The sequence below is a fragment of the Cebus imitator genome, unplaced genomic scaffold, assembly GCF_001604975.1.
Source record: "Cebus imitator isolate Cc_AM_T3 unplaced genomic scaffold, Cebus_imitator-1.0 Scaffold172, whole genome shotgun sequence".
Taxonomy (NCBI): domain Eukaryota; kingdom Metazoa; phylum Chordata; class Mammalia; order Primates; family Cebidae; genus Cebus; species Cebus imitator.
Genome location: NW_016107487.1, coordinates 721,102 through 735,270, shown reverse-complemented (window position 1 = coordinate 735,270; position 14,169 = coordinate 721,102). Strand labels below are relative to the sequence as shown.

The window sequence follows — 14,169 nt, the reverse complement described above, 5'->3', positions numbered from 1 at the left end:
TTCTCCCGCCAGTGTAATGCCAGCTTGGGAGATGCAGGACTGCAAATGCCCCTCGGCTCATTAGAGCAGGAGTTAGTCTGAGCATTGTATAGTCTCCAAGGAGGATAAAAACAAGGTTTCCTGAGGGAGGCCTGGGCAGGAGCGGTGAATCAACTATTGTCATAGCTGACTTCAGGGAAGCCCAGTATTAAGAAGGCCTCCGTTTTGTGCAAACTGATCAAATGCAGATGTTTCCAGGGAGTTGACCTTATTGACCGAGACTTCACTGGAGATTGAATGGCAGACAGCCAGTCAAGAGTCGGGTGAAGGCATGTTTTGGCCTGAGAGTGTAAATGTATATATATATACAGTAGACAGGATGTGGATGATGCTGAGCAAACATCTGTTTTATTGATAAATACACGTTTTACTTCTAAAAGTTTGATACCAGAGAGATGTAGTGAAAAATAAATTTAGTTTCAGGCTTTGCTAGGCGTCTCATGTGCACGTCAAATGCTGAAAGAGATGAAGGGCAAACAAATATTAAAAATGGGTTCAACCTCCATCTTCCTGAAATATCAGATTTCATATAAAACTCATCAGCTGAGCTAAGTATTAGGCTTGATCAATGGCAGGAAACTAGGGGATCAAATGCTAATAAATCAGAAACAGATACCCCCTCTCGAGCAGAAAATATATCACAAAACTGAAAACAAGAAAATCATCTGATGATTTTCTTAATGCATGTGCATGGAGAAAATTCGCTTTTTTGTTTTTGTTTTTCAGGAGCAGGGAGTGCTGCACCTAAAACAGAGACAAAGAATAAGATTCTTAAACACCTTAATCAGATTTTGACTTTGACGTATGCGAAAGAAACAAGAAAGGTCCCTATATTTGGTGAAGAATGAATACTGAGTAGTAATCTGTTTGTGGGTGGGAAGATATTCAAATGGCAAAGTGAACACATTCAAACCTTGCTAATAGTATTTTACCAGATGTTTTCATGCATTTTCTCTCTTGGGAATTATATCCTCAGACCTCAGCTCCAACCCCTCTGCCTTTTAAAAATGTACTGGCTCACAATTCCATTCCTTTACTTCTTAGAATTTTTTTTCCCTTATTCATTTTCGTTTTGTAAAGTATGTGTTTTATAGAAATAAAACATATATACAGAAAAATGCATGTCTTAAGTTCACAAATTGGTAAGCTCAATGAGTTTTCATAAGGCAAACACACTTATGTAACAGGACATTATCAGTGCCTCAGAAACTTGTCATTGACTCCTCCTCTGAGAGTAACCACTACCCTCACTACAGTGGGGCTAGTGTAACACTAAGGATTCGTGTCTGGTTTTGAGCTTTATATAAATGGAACCATAAAGTATGTATTCTTGCATCTGGCTTCTTTTGCTCAGTATTATGTGTATGCGATTCACCCATCGTGGTTAGTTCTGCATTTATTGGTATTTAAATGGTATTTTTAAAATAATATGGATATATCCAATTCCTTAATGTAGTCTTGTAGGTAGAGAAACATGTTGATTTATTTCAGCATATTGACCAGTCTCGGCACTCAGAAGAAACCTCAACAAAGTAAGCAACCACCAGCAGAAATCACAAAGAATCCACTGAGCTGTGACAAAATTCTCAAACCGACATGTCTGTAATGAAAGGCACATTATCACGAACACCTTAAAAACCTTCATATTTGGTTCCCATGTCTTTTTCTTAAAAACACACATGCAAATAATTTTTTTTCTTTGACCCACCTTAAACAAGAACCCAGAAAGTGTGGTCCTTCTCTCTGAATGGAGACTATTTGCTTCTGTGAAAACAGAGAGCTAAATTAAATTAGAAAATCCTGGTATTCAGTAGGACTGAATTTCCCTTCCTTCCTACTTTCCCATTCCACAGTCTATCACCTAGAGTAATTAAGACCAGGGAGGTATCATCTTCACTGGATTAACCTTAACTAAATTGTGCTCATTCAACATGTGCCCTTTTGATTAGTCCGAGCAGGGCCTGCTGTCTCGGATACACCCACCTTGTAATTCTACACACTTAATTAATTTCAGATGAATAGAGAGGGGGGCTAAGCTAAATTCTCCAATTAATAAACTATAAGTCCTTATGAATGTCAGAGTAGCTCAAGATTTTCATTCTTCCTTTATTTCTTTACCCTGCAAAGGGTAAATGGAGATTGAAATGGAACAAAACAAAACAAAAAAAACCCACCCATGCAACACATTCACACAGCTGCAATTGTTCGAGGTTGGTGAGGGGGGTCCCTGGGCAGTTTCATCATCATAAAGGGCAGGCCTTAAGAACTGTTGGTAAAATAGATTATTTTTCTGCCAAGCATAATTTTTAATGTCCTTCGCCACCTGGACATCGATATTTAGTTTTTATTTGCACGTATTTCCTGTTCTATGTACAGATTCTTGGTTATGAAAGTTCAATATGAATGCCACTAATTTTATATTTTTAAATGGCTTTCTCAGAAGTAAAATAGTCTGGGAGCTTTTCTGAGAAGTGGTTCGGAGTTATTTGTTTAATCATCAAATTTAACAGCTCTCAAAAATATAATAAAAATTTGCCCTCATGGGCATCCCTGATAGCAAAGAAAATAATTTCCTTATAATAAAAATGACCCTAAGGATGTTTATATGCTATAATTTATCTCATACTAAAAGATGGCTAGAAAATTATATAAGATAGATTTACAGTCGATCCTTTAACCCAGAAAATTTATATGTCCAGTTATTAGTGACTTACAAACTTCTACCAATCTGCATAATTGTATATAAAGAGATTCCCCAGTAGCTTTTATGTCCTATGATTCAACATAATGAGATCAATTATGTTCAGGGAATTTAAATTACTGATACTTAGGGAATAAAACTAGCATAGCTTTTAGCTTCTTACGATGGTATACAAGAAATTCTATTTACCTAAGACAAAATAGCCATCTTAATACAGCCCATTTTATGTGTTTTAGCAGAGATTTTAAAAGATTCTAAGAGTTTTTATCATTCAAGAAACCATATGCTCAGTTCTCTAATGTTTTCAGATGTTAAATCTGTTCTGATTTTGTTTCCTAAACCTAGTCCTTTGTCCCAAAATGATTAAAAAAAAAAATCCTTGGGTAATTTTGTTAGTATTTTCTACTAGTCTGAAAAATTAACTGAAATTCTTGCACTCTATTTTTAACTGCAGTAATTCCCTATTAAATATTCCTACAAATTAAATGAGAATACTACTGCTCAACAATTTACCATTAAATGAGTGTAGAATATTTGACTGATTATTTTACTAATTCCTTACGTATGAAAATTCTTAAAATGGTGTAACTACTTGATTAATTGAATGCAAATATTAAATAATTTTTTATTGATGACATGCATGCTATAGGCACATCATTTCAGGAGGCATCAGCTAATGCCTTGTCAGGTTTGGATTATCTTTTTTATCTGAGGCTGGCACATGGGCATTTTAACTCAGGAAATCTTACTCTCTCTGCCTTCCCTAAAACCAGTTCCTACATTTGACCCTGTGGAAAAACACAAAAGCAAGTAATTTAAATCAGCCTACACCTGCACCATCATCCACCTACCCTTACAGGAACGCTTCAAATATCTCATTCCGGAGCACCTCAGGCGGCTGAAAAGGACAATTTATTCCGCACTAAAGAACAAAATACTGACATTGAGTTTGTCTTCTTTGGGATCAGAGGAAAGCTGAGATACTATTAATGAAAAGGCCACAATGTTTGGCCCTACTGTGATTTAGATTTGCTATACAAACCAACAACTATTTTTGAATGATGGAATTAAGTATTTACACAAGGGGACTTAGCTCTTCAGTTTGGTTATGTCCTGCTGTTTATGTTACACGATCAGAAACCTTGTGAGTACTGTTTTAGGTGATACATCACCAAGAATTCTTTCATTAAGAAAGTAGTGTCTGCGATCGTTTGCTGTAGGGAAACCTGTTCAGCTAAATTTTGCACTTTACAAAATAGAAAAATTTATTCGACTGTTCCCTCAATGTATAGCATGCTCGTCTGATCACCTTGCAATTTAATGGCCATGTGTCTTGTATGCCTGTGTTGGACTCTTTTAACAGGACTTCCACCAATAAATTCAAGTTTTTGTTCTTGTTTATAACCGGCATTTCCAGGTCTGGCCAGGTCCAAAGAAAAGGAATTGAGGGTTTGCATCGTTTTTCGATCTAACTGGAAGCTGTTTTATCACTTGTCTTTTGAGAAGCGCTCCCTTTCCCGCACAGGCATTGCTGCCGCCTCTCAAGCTTGGTACAAGAGTCTCCGCGCCAAGCCAGGTCGCTTCGGGCAGTTCGTGCTTCCGCGGCTCGGCGCTCGGATGGCCGTGTCCCCTTCGTTTCTTTCGTGCGTGTCGCTGGAAAAAAAGTTTGTTCTAAGCCCGTGGCATTTCCGCGCGCACAAGGAAAGGCAAGTGGGAGAGGAAGGTGCAGGTGCGGGGCGGGCGCGGCGGCTCCTTCCGGCGCCTGGGGCTGGGCGGCCCCGGGTCGGGTGCGGCTCCGCTCCGCGCACGTGGCTGTGGGCGCTGCGAACGGAGGACTGAGGGCCGGGAGTGGAGGGTGCAGCGCCCGCCGGTGCCGACGGCTTCCGCCCAGAGCCTTTCGCGCCGCGCTGTACCCGGCTGGTGGCGCCGGGGAAACGCTCTCAGCCCTGCGGCTCCGGCGGGCAGGCTCTGCGCGGGGCCCCGCCGAGCCTCCAGGGAGCCTTTCCCGCGGCCGAGGGGCGTCTAGGGACGCAGAACTGAGAGTGGGCGCAGAAACGGGGGTCGGCGCTGGAGTCCGACGGGGAGGCCCAGGGCGGTCCGGCTGGTTGGTGGAGGGGGTTGTGCACCTCGAAGCCTGCGGGCTAAGGCGGGGAGCCGCTCCTGCGGCGGCCGGGGGCGCGGGCTGGAGGGAGGAAAGCGCCGCGGACCGGGGAACCGGGGGGACGGGGAGGCGAGGGCGGCGGGTAGCCGCCGAGTGGTCTGCAGCTCCGAACCCCGCCACCCTCCGGGCGGACGGAATGGCACCGCGGGGACGGGCGAAAGCGCATTTGATTGGATCCAAAGTAGAGCCCGGATCGGAAGGCGAGACCATATGCGACGGTGGCCACGCGGGCTGGGAGCCCCGGGGCGGGAGGGGGTGAGTGGAGCCGCCCGAGGTAGGGGAGTTGGGGGCGGTGGTTGTGAAGACCGTCAGAGTCGGGCTCCGGACAGGCGAAACACCTTGGCGCGCTAGACTGTTTCCTCCTCCCCTCCGCTTTCCCACCAGCCCTGTAGATGCTGAGGCTGGGGGTCGCGGCTCCTAGGGCAGCCTCTTGCCCCGGGTCAGGCCCCACGCCGCGGCGGCTGTCGCGTGGCGCCGTCCTGGGGTGGAGCTGTCCCCGCGCCCCGGCCCGCAGGCAGGAAGGCCTGCAACCTTGCGCCCTCGCCGGACGCCCAGCTCAGGGCTAGGGACGGGGAAGGTGCATTTCCGTGTGGGGTGGAGGCGATTCCCGGCTGTCGGCGGTGGGACTAGGCCTGCGGCGGAAGAGCTAGGCCTCCGCGGCTTTCCAGCCAGCCAGGTGCAGGATTTCCCGACCGTCCGACCCGTGGAGGGGAAGGTAGGCGGCTGCCCCCAGCCTCTTCGGGAAGCCGCTGCTGGGCCAGGAAGGGATGGGAGACAGGGCTCACACCATTCCCGCGCCGCCCTCGAATCCGCGGACCTCCGTTCCCTTTGCCATTGCTGGGTGTGCGCCCCAGTCCCCGGCGACTTTAAGGCCCGTGGGCGTCCTGTGTGCACGGCTACTGCCCGCGGCGCACCGGCCTAAGCCCGGAGGGAGGTGCGGGGCGGGAGAGGCGGCCCTCCCTGGGTCTCCCCTGCCTGTCACATCTGCACTTATTTAAAGCTCGGCTGGTGGTCTGCGCTCTCTGGAATGCCAGTTGCGGGCCTGGCCTCCTACGGCATTTGCATTGATTAGCGAGCGGGTCTTGGGGGAGAAGGGGGAGAGGGGGGGCGGGGGGAAGACCGGAGGTTCACAGTATTCCTCCTGTCCCTGTCTAGCAAGCTAACCGGAGCCCAGTGATTCCCGCTGCACCGATGGCTGAGTGTGTCAGGGAGCTAGGAACCGAACTTGAAGAACGTTCGACGCGTCTGGGAACCGGCCACTGCCATTTAGTAGTACGTTGCGGTCCGGCGCGCACACCGGGCCCTAAATCTCTGCAGGTTCCAGCGCTGAAGCGGGTGGAGAAGGTGAACAAGTGCTGTGACCCCAAGTCCTAAAAGTTTGTAGGCAGTGCCTGGGATGTGCAGCATCGTTGATGCGAAACTCTTAAATGTTTGCTGGTGCAAGTCCATACAAAACGAGATTGGCCTGCCTCGCTTAAAATACTGTACACAAAGCGTAAAAAAGGCACGGGCAACCGACATCGCGGACGCCACCCCAAGCAGAAGAGGCCCGGTGCAAATTCATTGCTGAAAAACAATCTGGGCTCTAATTTACTGTGACTCCCAGGGGCGCAGGGGTTGGGGGGAGAAGCAGAGGGGGACCTTTTTAAATTCTTGAATCCTCAAAAAGTTTGGTCTGATTTTGCATTTGCCTTTGGACTTAGTATAATTCAGGGTAGAAATAAGGCCCCTCTGTATTTCTATTCCCCTTTGGTTTTCTGCGAAGCTTTTACCTCAGAGGAAAGTTGTTTTAGTAATCTGGGAAAGAGAAACCATGCGCTGAATCAGCAAAAACGCGGCACCAGGCCAGTTCAGCTCAATACTACTGCTGTGTGTAATGTACACACTCTATATGCCTTTGTGGGAATAATCAACAATATATTAGAATTCTCATGGCATAGCAATGCCCGCGAAGCCTGTTGGCAGTTGACAGCCAGATTTCTGTGTCTTCTAATGCAAGGAAACAGGTTCTGAACATGTCTTCTAACAAGCCTTAGATCCAAGGCCACTTAATGGGAGAGAACAGGAAAAATGCAGTTCTCAAAACAATACGAAATATTTTACTTGTTTCAAATGGTCGTGTTACAGAATGCTTAAGTACTCCTTTCTGCCTGTGTTCTTGTGACAAGTGTTCAAGGTGGCTCCAGTAGATGGAATCTTAGTTTTTTATTTTGCATCATTAAAAGCATTTCTCAAAACCGATTCTTGAGAAGGTCTGAAAAGTCTCCTTACAAGTCCCATTAGAACCTTGATCATGCATTCTCATTTGTGTGGAAGGAATAAATGTATTCAGAGTCACTTGGAATAAGACTCTTAAACTACCAAGCCACTGTTTTTTTACAATAGTTGCTTTTAACTGTCCAAGTGATACCTGATTTGCAGTATGTGAACACTTTGGCTGTTAAACAGTCTAAATTGTGCTTTTAATGACAGACATTCAATATTTCTGGGGCTACTTCTTCATAGTTATTTTAATTCTAAGAGTTTAGTTGCAGAAAGTGACTTTTTAAAAACCAAAAATAGCATAAAAAATTCATAAAGAACCAACCAAAAGTTTACCTGTGTTTCATTTATACTTTTACCTCCAAACTTGAACTTAGTACATCTTTTATGCTTTTACTATTTAAATTCTTAAAAAATATAGCTACGTTTCAGTATAATGGAAAAACATCTGGATGTGAAAAATTCAGCCTGTCACCCAACTTCCAGATGTTTGGTACTACGTAGACAAAACATCAGAATGAATGACCAAATTTTTTTTTCTCTACAATCCAGATGGTTTAGTGCCTCTTGCTTCTATAAGGAAGCATATTTTCCTTTCTCTAAACATCACATCCTACTGTATGTAGCCCACGTAAGAGATGATTTACACCCTTTCAGCTACAAAATGCTAGGCCATTTGAAGCGCAGCAAAGCAATCAGTTAATGAAATGATGTTTTTGTGAATGTAGTCCAAGTACAAGTGTTAGTGTGTACTTAGGAGGGAGTGGTGGTGGTGGAGTCAGAAACGGGAAGGTAAGAGAGTGAGTGCCTTGTTCAATGGGAGAATGACTTGGCTAAAAGGACACAGCCTTCCAAAAATCCATCTGTGGCATCCCATAATCTTAATAGGTGAAGTGGAACATTTAGCAGCAGCTTCAATACGGCTGCCTTTTGCCTGAGATGCAACTGGACTATGAAGTGTCATCGTGTACTCAAGATTTCTTTCCTTCTGTTCCTTCTTGGAGCCTTATAAAATGGAACAGAGGAATGTAATGTAACGTTAAAACATTAGGACTCATGAGCATTATGCAGGTGGAAAAATTCTCTGAAAAGTAAAAAGGCAAGTAAGTGATTTAAATATTCATGTTGTTACATGGTGAATATTTAAGTCACTCAAAACTATAGTGATGATGATTGGATTTCTCTTCCTGTGACATGTCACCACATTGTACAGTTGTTAAACTTGGGGCTGAAGACAGCAACATTTTTCCTTCCCCAGAGTCAAAGAGATTTAAGGTCATGAACAGAGCCAGAGCTTTTCTGCTTAACCATGTTGAGGAAGAAGGAACAGATGTAAAGAGCCTTCCACTAGAATCAGCAGATGAAATCAAACTCAGAATGAATTCCATTCTACTTATTAACCTCACACTCCCTGGATTATAGAACAGTGTTTAGATAATGAATGGCAATGAATGTTAAAACATCATAAAACCTGACCACTTAACAATTGCTGCAAGAAAAACATACCATTTTAAATAGACCTTCTTACAACTCAGATTCTGAGCCTTGGGTAATAAGACAGGATTTTATACTGGCCCAAGATCAATTTTAAAGAATAGTTTATGGGAATCTAGTAGAACTTCAGGGTACATATACTGAGTAGTTAAGAGACTCAAAAGCCAAGTGGGAATCTTCAACACCATATAAAACAGAATCACAGTTATTTTTCTTGATTGGATGTTTTCATGACTTTTTTCATGATTCATTTATTAGAATAATAAAATGACAGAGCTGGAATGGACTTAGAGTTCATCCAGGTCTCCTCTGTCTTTTATAGATGAGGAAATGGAACCAAAATGAAAGGACCTATCCAAGGCCACACATTCATTCCAGGAAGGGTCAGAACTAGAATCACTGAGTTCTACTCATGAATTAGAGAGTCCAGCCCCGTCTCCAGGACAGCTTGCATTGAATCATTACAGTAAGGCTCAGTGGTGTTCAAGAAACTGACACCCATCACTACAGGTTGGAAATGGCTCAACATCATTCATTTGCATTACACATCTAAGCGCTATAAAAACAAAGCTAGTGTGAAGGCAGAGTTCCCCCATTCGTCTCCAGAATAAGACAGACTATTGCAAAAACAGAGCTAATAAAACTCTGTCAACTTCAACAACTTGGCTAGAGGTCCTGATAAAAAGTGACAGCCTTAGCTTTTTAAAGAGAACCTACAGCGCCTTGGAAGCATGTCATGTGTAGAATCTGCTACAGTTTCTTTGAAAATAACACAAACATTCAAAATTTAAGTGACTTTAATGGGGAAGAGTGGAGGAGGTGGTGGTTATAGCCATGTCTATGCCATTCTTTACAGAAGACATAGATGTCAGTGGTCCTTCACTCATCTCAGAAACAACTCGCTACTCCAGCAGCTTGCATGATGAAATGGAAGGTTAGGATGCAAGGGGAAGGCGGAGGATGGAAGATGGGGTGGCTGGGTCATATTAGATAGCAATATGAGGCATATTGTTCCCCAATTTTAAGGAACTGGGGATCTCACTAGTTCTTCATGGTGTGAGCCAAGGATATTTCCTTGACTCTTATGTGATGTTATCAAACCTCTTCTGTTAAATGTTTTATTCAATATCAAATGAGAACATAGAAGCATTGCTTCTAGGAAGGGAAGACGGCCCCTGACTCCTTCATGAGTATTCTGCTCCAAGAACTCCAAGGAAGGTTAAGGATTAGGAGAGATGGAGGTGGGAGGAGTAGGTGAAGTTAGACTCAGTGTGGTAGGCCCTCTGTATCTGTGGGTTCCACATCTGTGGATTCAACCAACCTCGGATGGAAACTATTCAGAAAAAAAAAAAAATGAATGGTTTCATCTATATTGAACATGCAGGCTTCTTTTTTGCTTGACATTATTTGCTAAGCAATAGAGTATAACAACCATTTACAGAGCATTTACATTGTATTAGGTATTAGTAATCTAGAGATGACTTAAAGTACAGTATGTAAGAGCATATGCATAGGTTATACGCAAATACCATATCATTTTATATAAGGGATTTGAACATCTGTGGATTTTGGTATCCTTGGAAGGTTCTGGAACCCATCCCCAGTATCCCAAGGGACCATATTTGGAATTGTGAGAAAAGAATAGTCATGTTTTGATTGCCTTGTAGAGAAAGGAGATCCTGGTAAGGCCTTCCCTCCAAGCTAATTCAAAGTTAGTGCTCCCTGAGAAGCAGGATCTGGCCAGAATTTGGGAGAGGGGGATGCTGGGAGAAGAGGTCTATATTCTTTTAAAATGCTTAGGGGAGTAACTAAGCCAGCAAGAGTTAAACCAAATAAAACCAGCATGCCCACTTACCTCTTTAATTTACTCTCCCAAACAGATCATCATTTGAGCTATTCCACTGAAGTCAAGCATGAAATCCATTTAGCTGGATAGCTACCCATTTCCTGTGACCTGCAAAAGAGATGCCCTATTTTTTCAGAATCCTTTGAATGCCACATGCCAAGGCCCACCAGAAAACTGGGAAGGAAAACAGGAGCCACAGGCCTGGGCCCACTGAAATTCACCACTCTTTAGAGTGGATTTCAGCACCACCCAACCCAGATGCGTGGCTGCTAGTTTATCAGCGTAGGTCAGTGAATGGTTTTAAGTTGTTGTGGGTTCAAGAGGATCTCTTAGTTGACAGGCATTTTTGAATCTTTTTTCTGCCTGGGACCCTCTTGCAGTTTTGTACAATGTACAGACTGTTTCTCAGAATGTTTTTAAATGCGTAAATTATATTGAAATTGACCGGGAGCAGTGGCCTATGCCTGTAATCTCAGCACTTTGGGAGGCTGAGGCAGGCGGATTACCTGAGGTCAGGAGTTCAAGACCAACCTGGCCAACATGGTGAAACCCCATCTCTATTTAAAAAATACAAAAATTAGCCAGGCGTGTTGGTGTGTGCCTGTAATCCCAGCTACTTGGAGGCTGAGGCAGGAGAATTGCTTGAACCTGGGAGGCTGAGGTTGCAGTGAGCCGAGATCATGGCATTGCACTCCAGCCTGGTGACAGAGCGAGACTCCATCTCAAAAAAAAATTATATTTAAATAAAATTATCAAGATATTTTTAAGAAACAAGTTTGTAATATATTTGTTTCTTTGTTAGCACATCAAATGCAAGATCTAGTGGTAAGTCTAATAACTTCTGTGATATTGAAACAATAAGTGTTAATGATAAATTCAAAGTATCCTCAACAACTATAATGTGATATGAAGGTATCTGTAATTTCTATTGGTGACAAAGTCACAGGTATTGCTAATGTATCTGTAGTTTGTGTCTACATTCATAATGAAAAGAAATGCTAATTTTACAATAGTGATTGGTAGAAATGAAAATGTAAGTTTTTCACATCCAAGTTTATAGACTTCTGCTTTTACTTGATTGCATTTCCAGAACTCCTTACTTCCTCTTAAAGAACTCCTTAGAAGGAGGAAGAGGGGGCAGTTCTAATGGTACCTTAGAGATATGAAATGAGATGGTCACAGCCATATGAGTAGATTTTAATTGGATTACATTGGGCCTAAGTTTGGAGTGTCAGCATTAAGCCTGTGATACAAGATCTTGTTCCTAAGATGAAAAGTAACTTTATATTGTAATCCTGTAGAGTTGAGATCTTGAGAAGCATTCCCTTGATGAGAGGACACTGGAGGAAGTGTCAGAGTCACCTGGCACAAGTAGGAGAGTGGTAACCAGAGCCAGGAAGGACTTGATAAGGATGCGTGAATCACCTCTGCTTGGTGAATGAGCCCAGGGTGGAGCTCAGCTTCCATCCAGGGAGCTTCAGGCTCCATCTAGGGAGTCTTCATCAAGCGAACAGAGCAAATCCCCAGAGAGGAGGGGATCTGCAGTAAGGGTGGGGGAGGCACATGCAGATCAGGGCAGAACAGCCTGCAGCCTGGGAGCAGAGGGCAGAGAGAGAGCCCAAGCAGGAGTGTCTTCCTGAAGAGTAAACAAAGAAACGACTGACCATTTAAGCTTCATTCACATTAAGAAATTTCTCTTATCAATAGATATTATTGAAGAAAATGGAAAGGCAAACCACATACTGGGAGGAAAATGTTCAAGACGTATATCTGACAGAAGATTCATATCCACCATATCCACAATACATAAAGAACTCTTACAAATCAAAAAGACAAATACAAGCAACTCAAAGATTATACATGAACAAAAGACTCAACAGACACTTCAGAAAGAGGATATCCAAATGGCCAGTAAGCATTTGAAAAGGTGCTCAATGTCATTAGTCATCAGGACATGCAAATTAAGCCTTTACTCAAATACACACATTGTAGAAGGACTAAAACTAAAACAATAAAAATTCATCATGTCAAGTGTTGGAGAAGATATGGAGCAACTGAAACTCACACACTGTGGGTGGGAATGTACACTAGTAGGACCACTTTGGAAAGCTTTTAGTATCCACTAAAACAAAGCACAAATTCATGCCCAAGACCCAGTAACTCCATTCTCAGGTATAGGCCCAAGATCGCATTTGTCCACAAAAAGACACGTACAAGAATACAGCTTTATGTATTTTATATATTATAAATGTAAATATTCATTTATATAAATATTTATCAACTTTATTCACTATAGCATCAACCTGGAAAGAAATTCCCATAAAAAAGATTGCAGTGTATTTGCACACTGGAATATCATACTGCAATGAAAAAGAACAAACTATCGCTACACACAAAGTGGGTGAATTGTATAGTCATAATATAGAGCAAAAGGAGCCAGATGTAAAAGAGTATACACTGCATGATTCCATTTATGGGAAAGAAGAGAACAGGCAAAACTAATCTATGGTGATAGAGGTCAGGACAGAATTTACTTTTGCAGGGTGGGGGTATTGACTGGGAGGGGACACAAGGGCACCTTCTGTGGTGCTGAATTATAAATATTATTGACTTTCTGAAAAGTGATTTGGAAATGCAGTCAAGTAAAAGGAGACTGCCATACTGTAGATTCACTCCTTCTGACTCCATGGTTTTATATTACAAAAGGATTTCACTTGGGCCATATGAGCCTGAAGAGGGTACAAGGGCAAGCTCCAGGCTGGCAAAAGATTCTTGCAATAGATGTATCTGATGCATGGCTTGCATCCAGTTTGAAATGTGCAAAAGATTCAAAGTAAACTTTATAAAAGAGGATAACCAAATGGCTAATAAGTGTAGGGAAAGTTGCTCAACAGCTTTATTCGTAGGGGAAATGCAAATTAAAACCACAACCCCACAAAATTATACACGCCCACGAAATGACTGAAATACCAAAGGTGGGCAAGCATTGAGCAATGGAACTCTCCCACGCTGCTGATGGGAAAAAAAACTGGCACAGTCATAGTGGAAACCAGCTGTATTTACAAATGCTAAGCATGTACCTATCAACCTAGGGCTCTGCGTGACTGGTCCAGGACCCCAGTTAAATAAGAACAGGGAGAAGGACCAGAAATCTTGTCTAATGAAGCCTGCCAGGCTTAGGAAACTATTTACGTTTGTTTTTTTCCTTAGATTTCTAGCAAAGTTATTTTCTCTTTTTTCTTCCTTTCTTTTTTTTTCTTCAAAATCCCAGCATTACCTTGGTTTAATTAAAGGAGAAGGGGAATTGTCTGCTTAGTTCAGAATAGTAAGGGAAACGAGAAGTCCAGTCTGCTGGTGGAAATGGCTGAGTCAGCAAGAATACCTGAGAGCACCGTGGAGCCCTGGAGTGAGTAGGCAAGACAGGATGGTTCAAGGTTTCTGTCATGGGGCCCCAGAGGGAAAGACCAAGAAAGCTACTCACCGCCTTCTACTGCTGTCTAGGAAATGGCCTATTCCTTCTTAGAGCGCTGGCTGTCCATGGGTGGCACAAACCACACGTGTGCCTTGCACAGAGGTGTTTCTGCAGCCCTCACTTCTGTATTGATTAGCCAGTGCTGCAGGAACTGACGTGGGAGCCTGGCAAGAGTTGAGAATCCAGCTTGGGAG

The 14,169-nt window shown here is 43.1% G+C and overlaps 1 protein-coding gene across 1 annotated transcript; it reads left to right on the top strand.

The window, feature by feature from the left end:
- Positions 1–3,376: 3,376 nt before the first annotated feature.
- LOC119473642 (spidroin-1-like) lies at positions 3,377–11,022 on the top strand. The gene is made up of 6 exons (XM_037744402.1): positions 3,377–3,428; positions 4,158–4,469; positions 4,574–5,156; positions 6,057–6,277; positions 8,980–9,167; positions 10,538–11,022. The coding sequence occupies exons 1-4, from the start codon at positions 3,377–3,379 to the stop codon at positions 6,076–6,078; spliced, it is 969 nt and encodes a 322-aa protein (XP_037600330.1). The 3' UTR covers positions 6,079–6,277; positions 8,980–9,167; positions 10,538–11,022.
- The last annotated feature ends 3,147 nt before the right edge of the window (positions 11,023–14,169 follow it).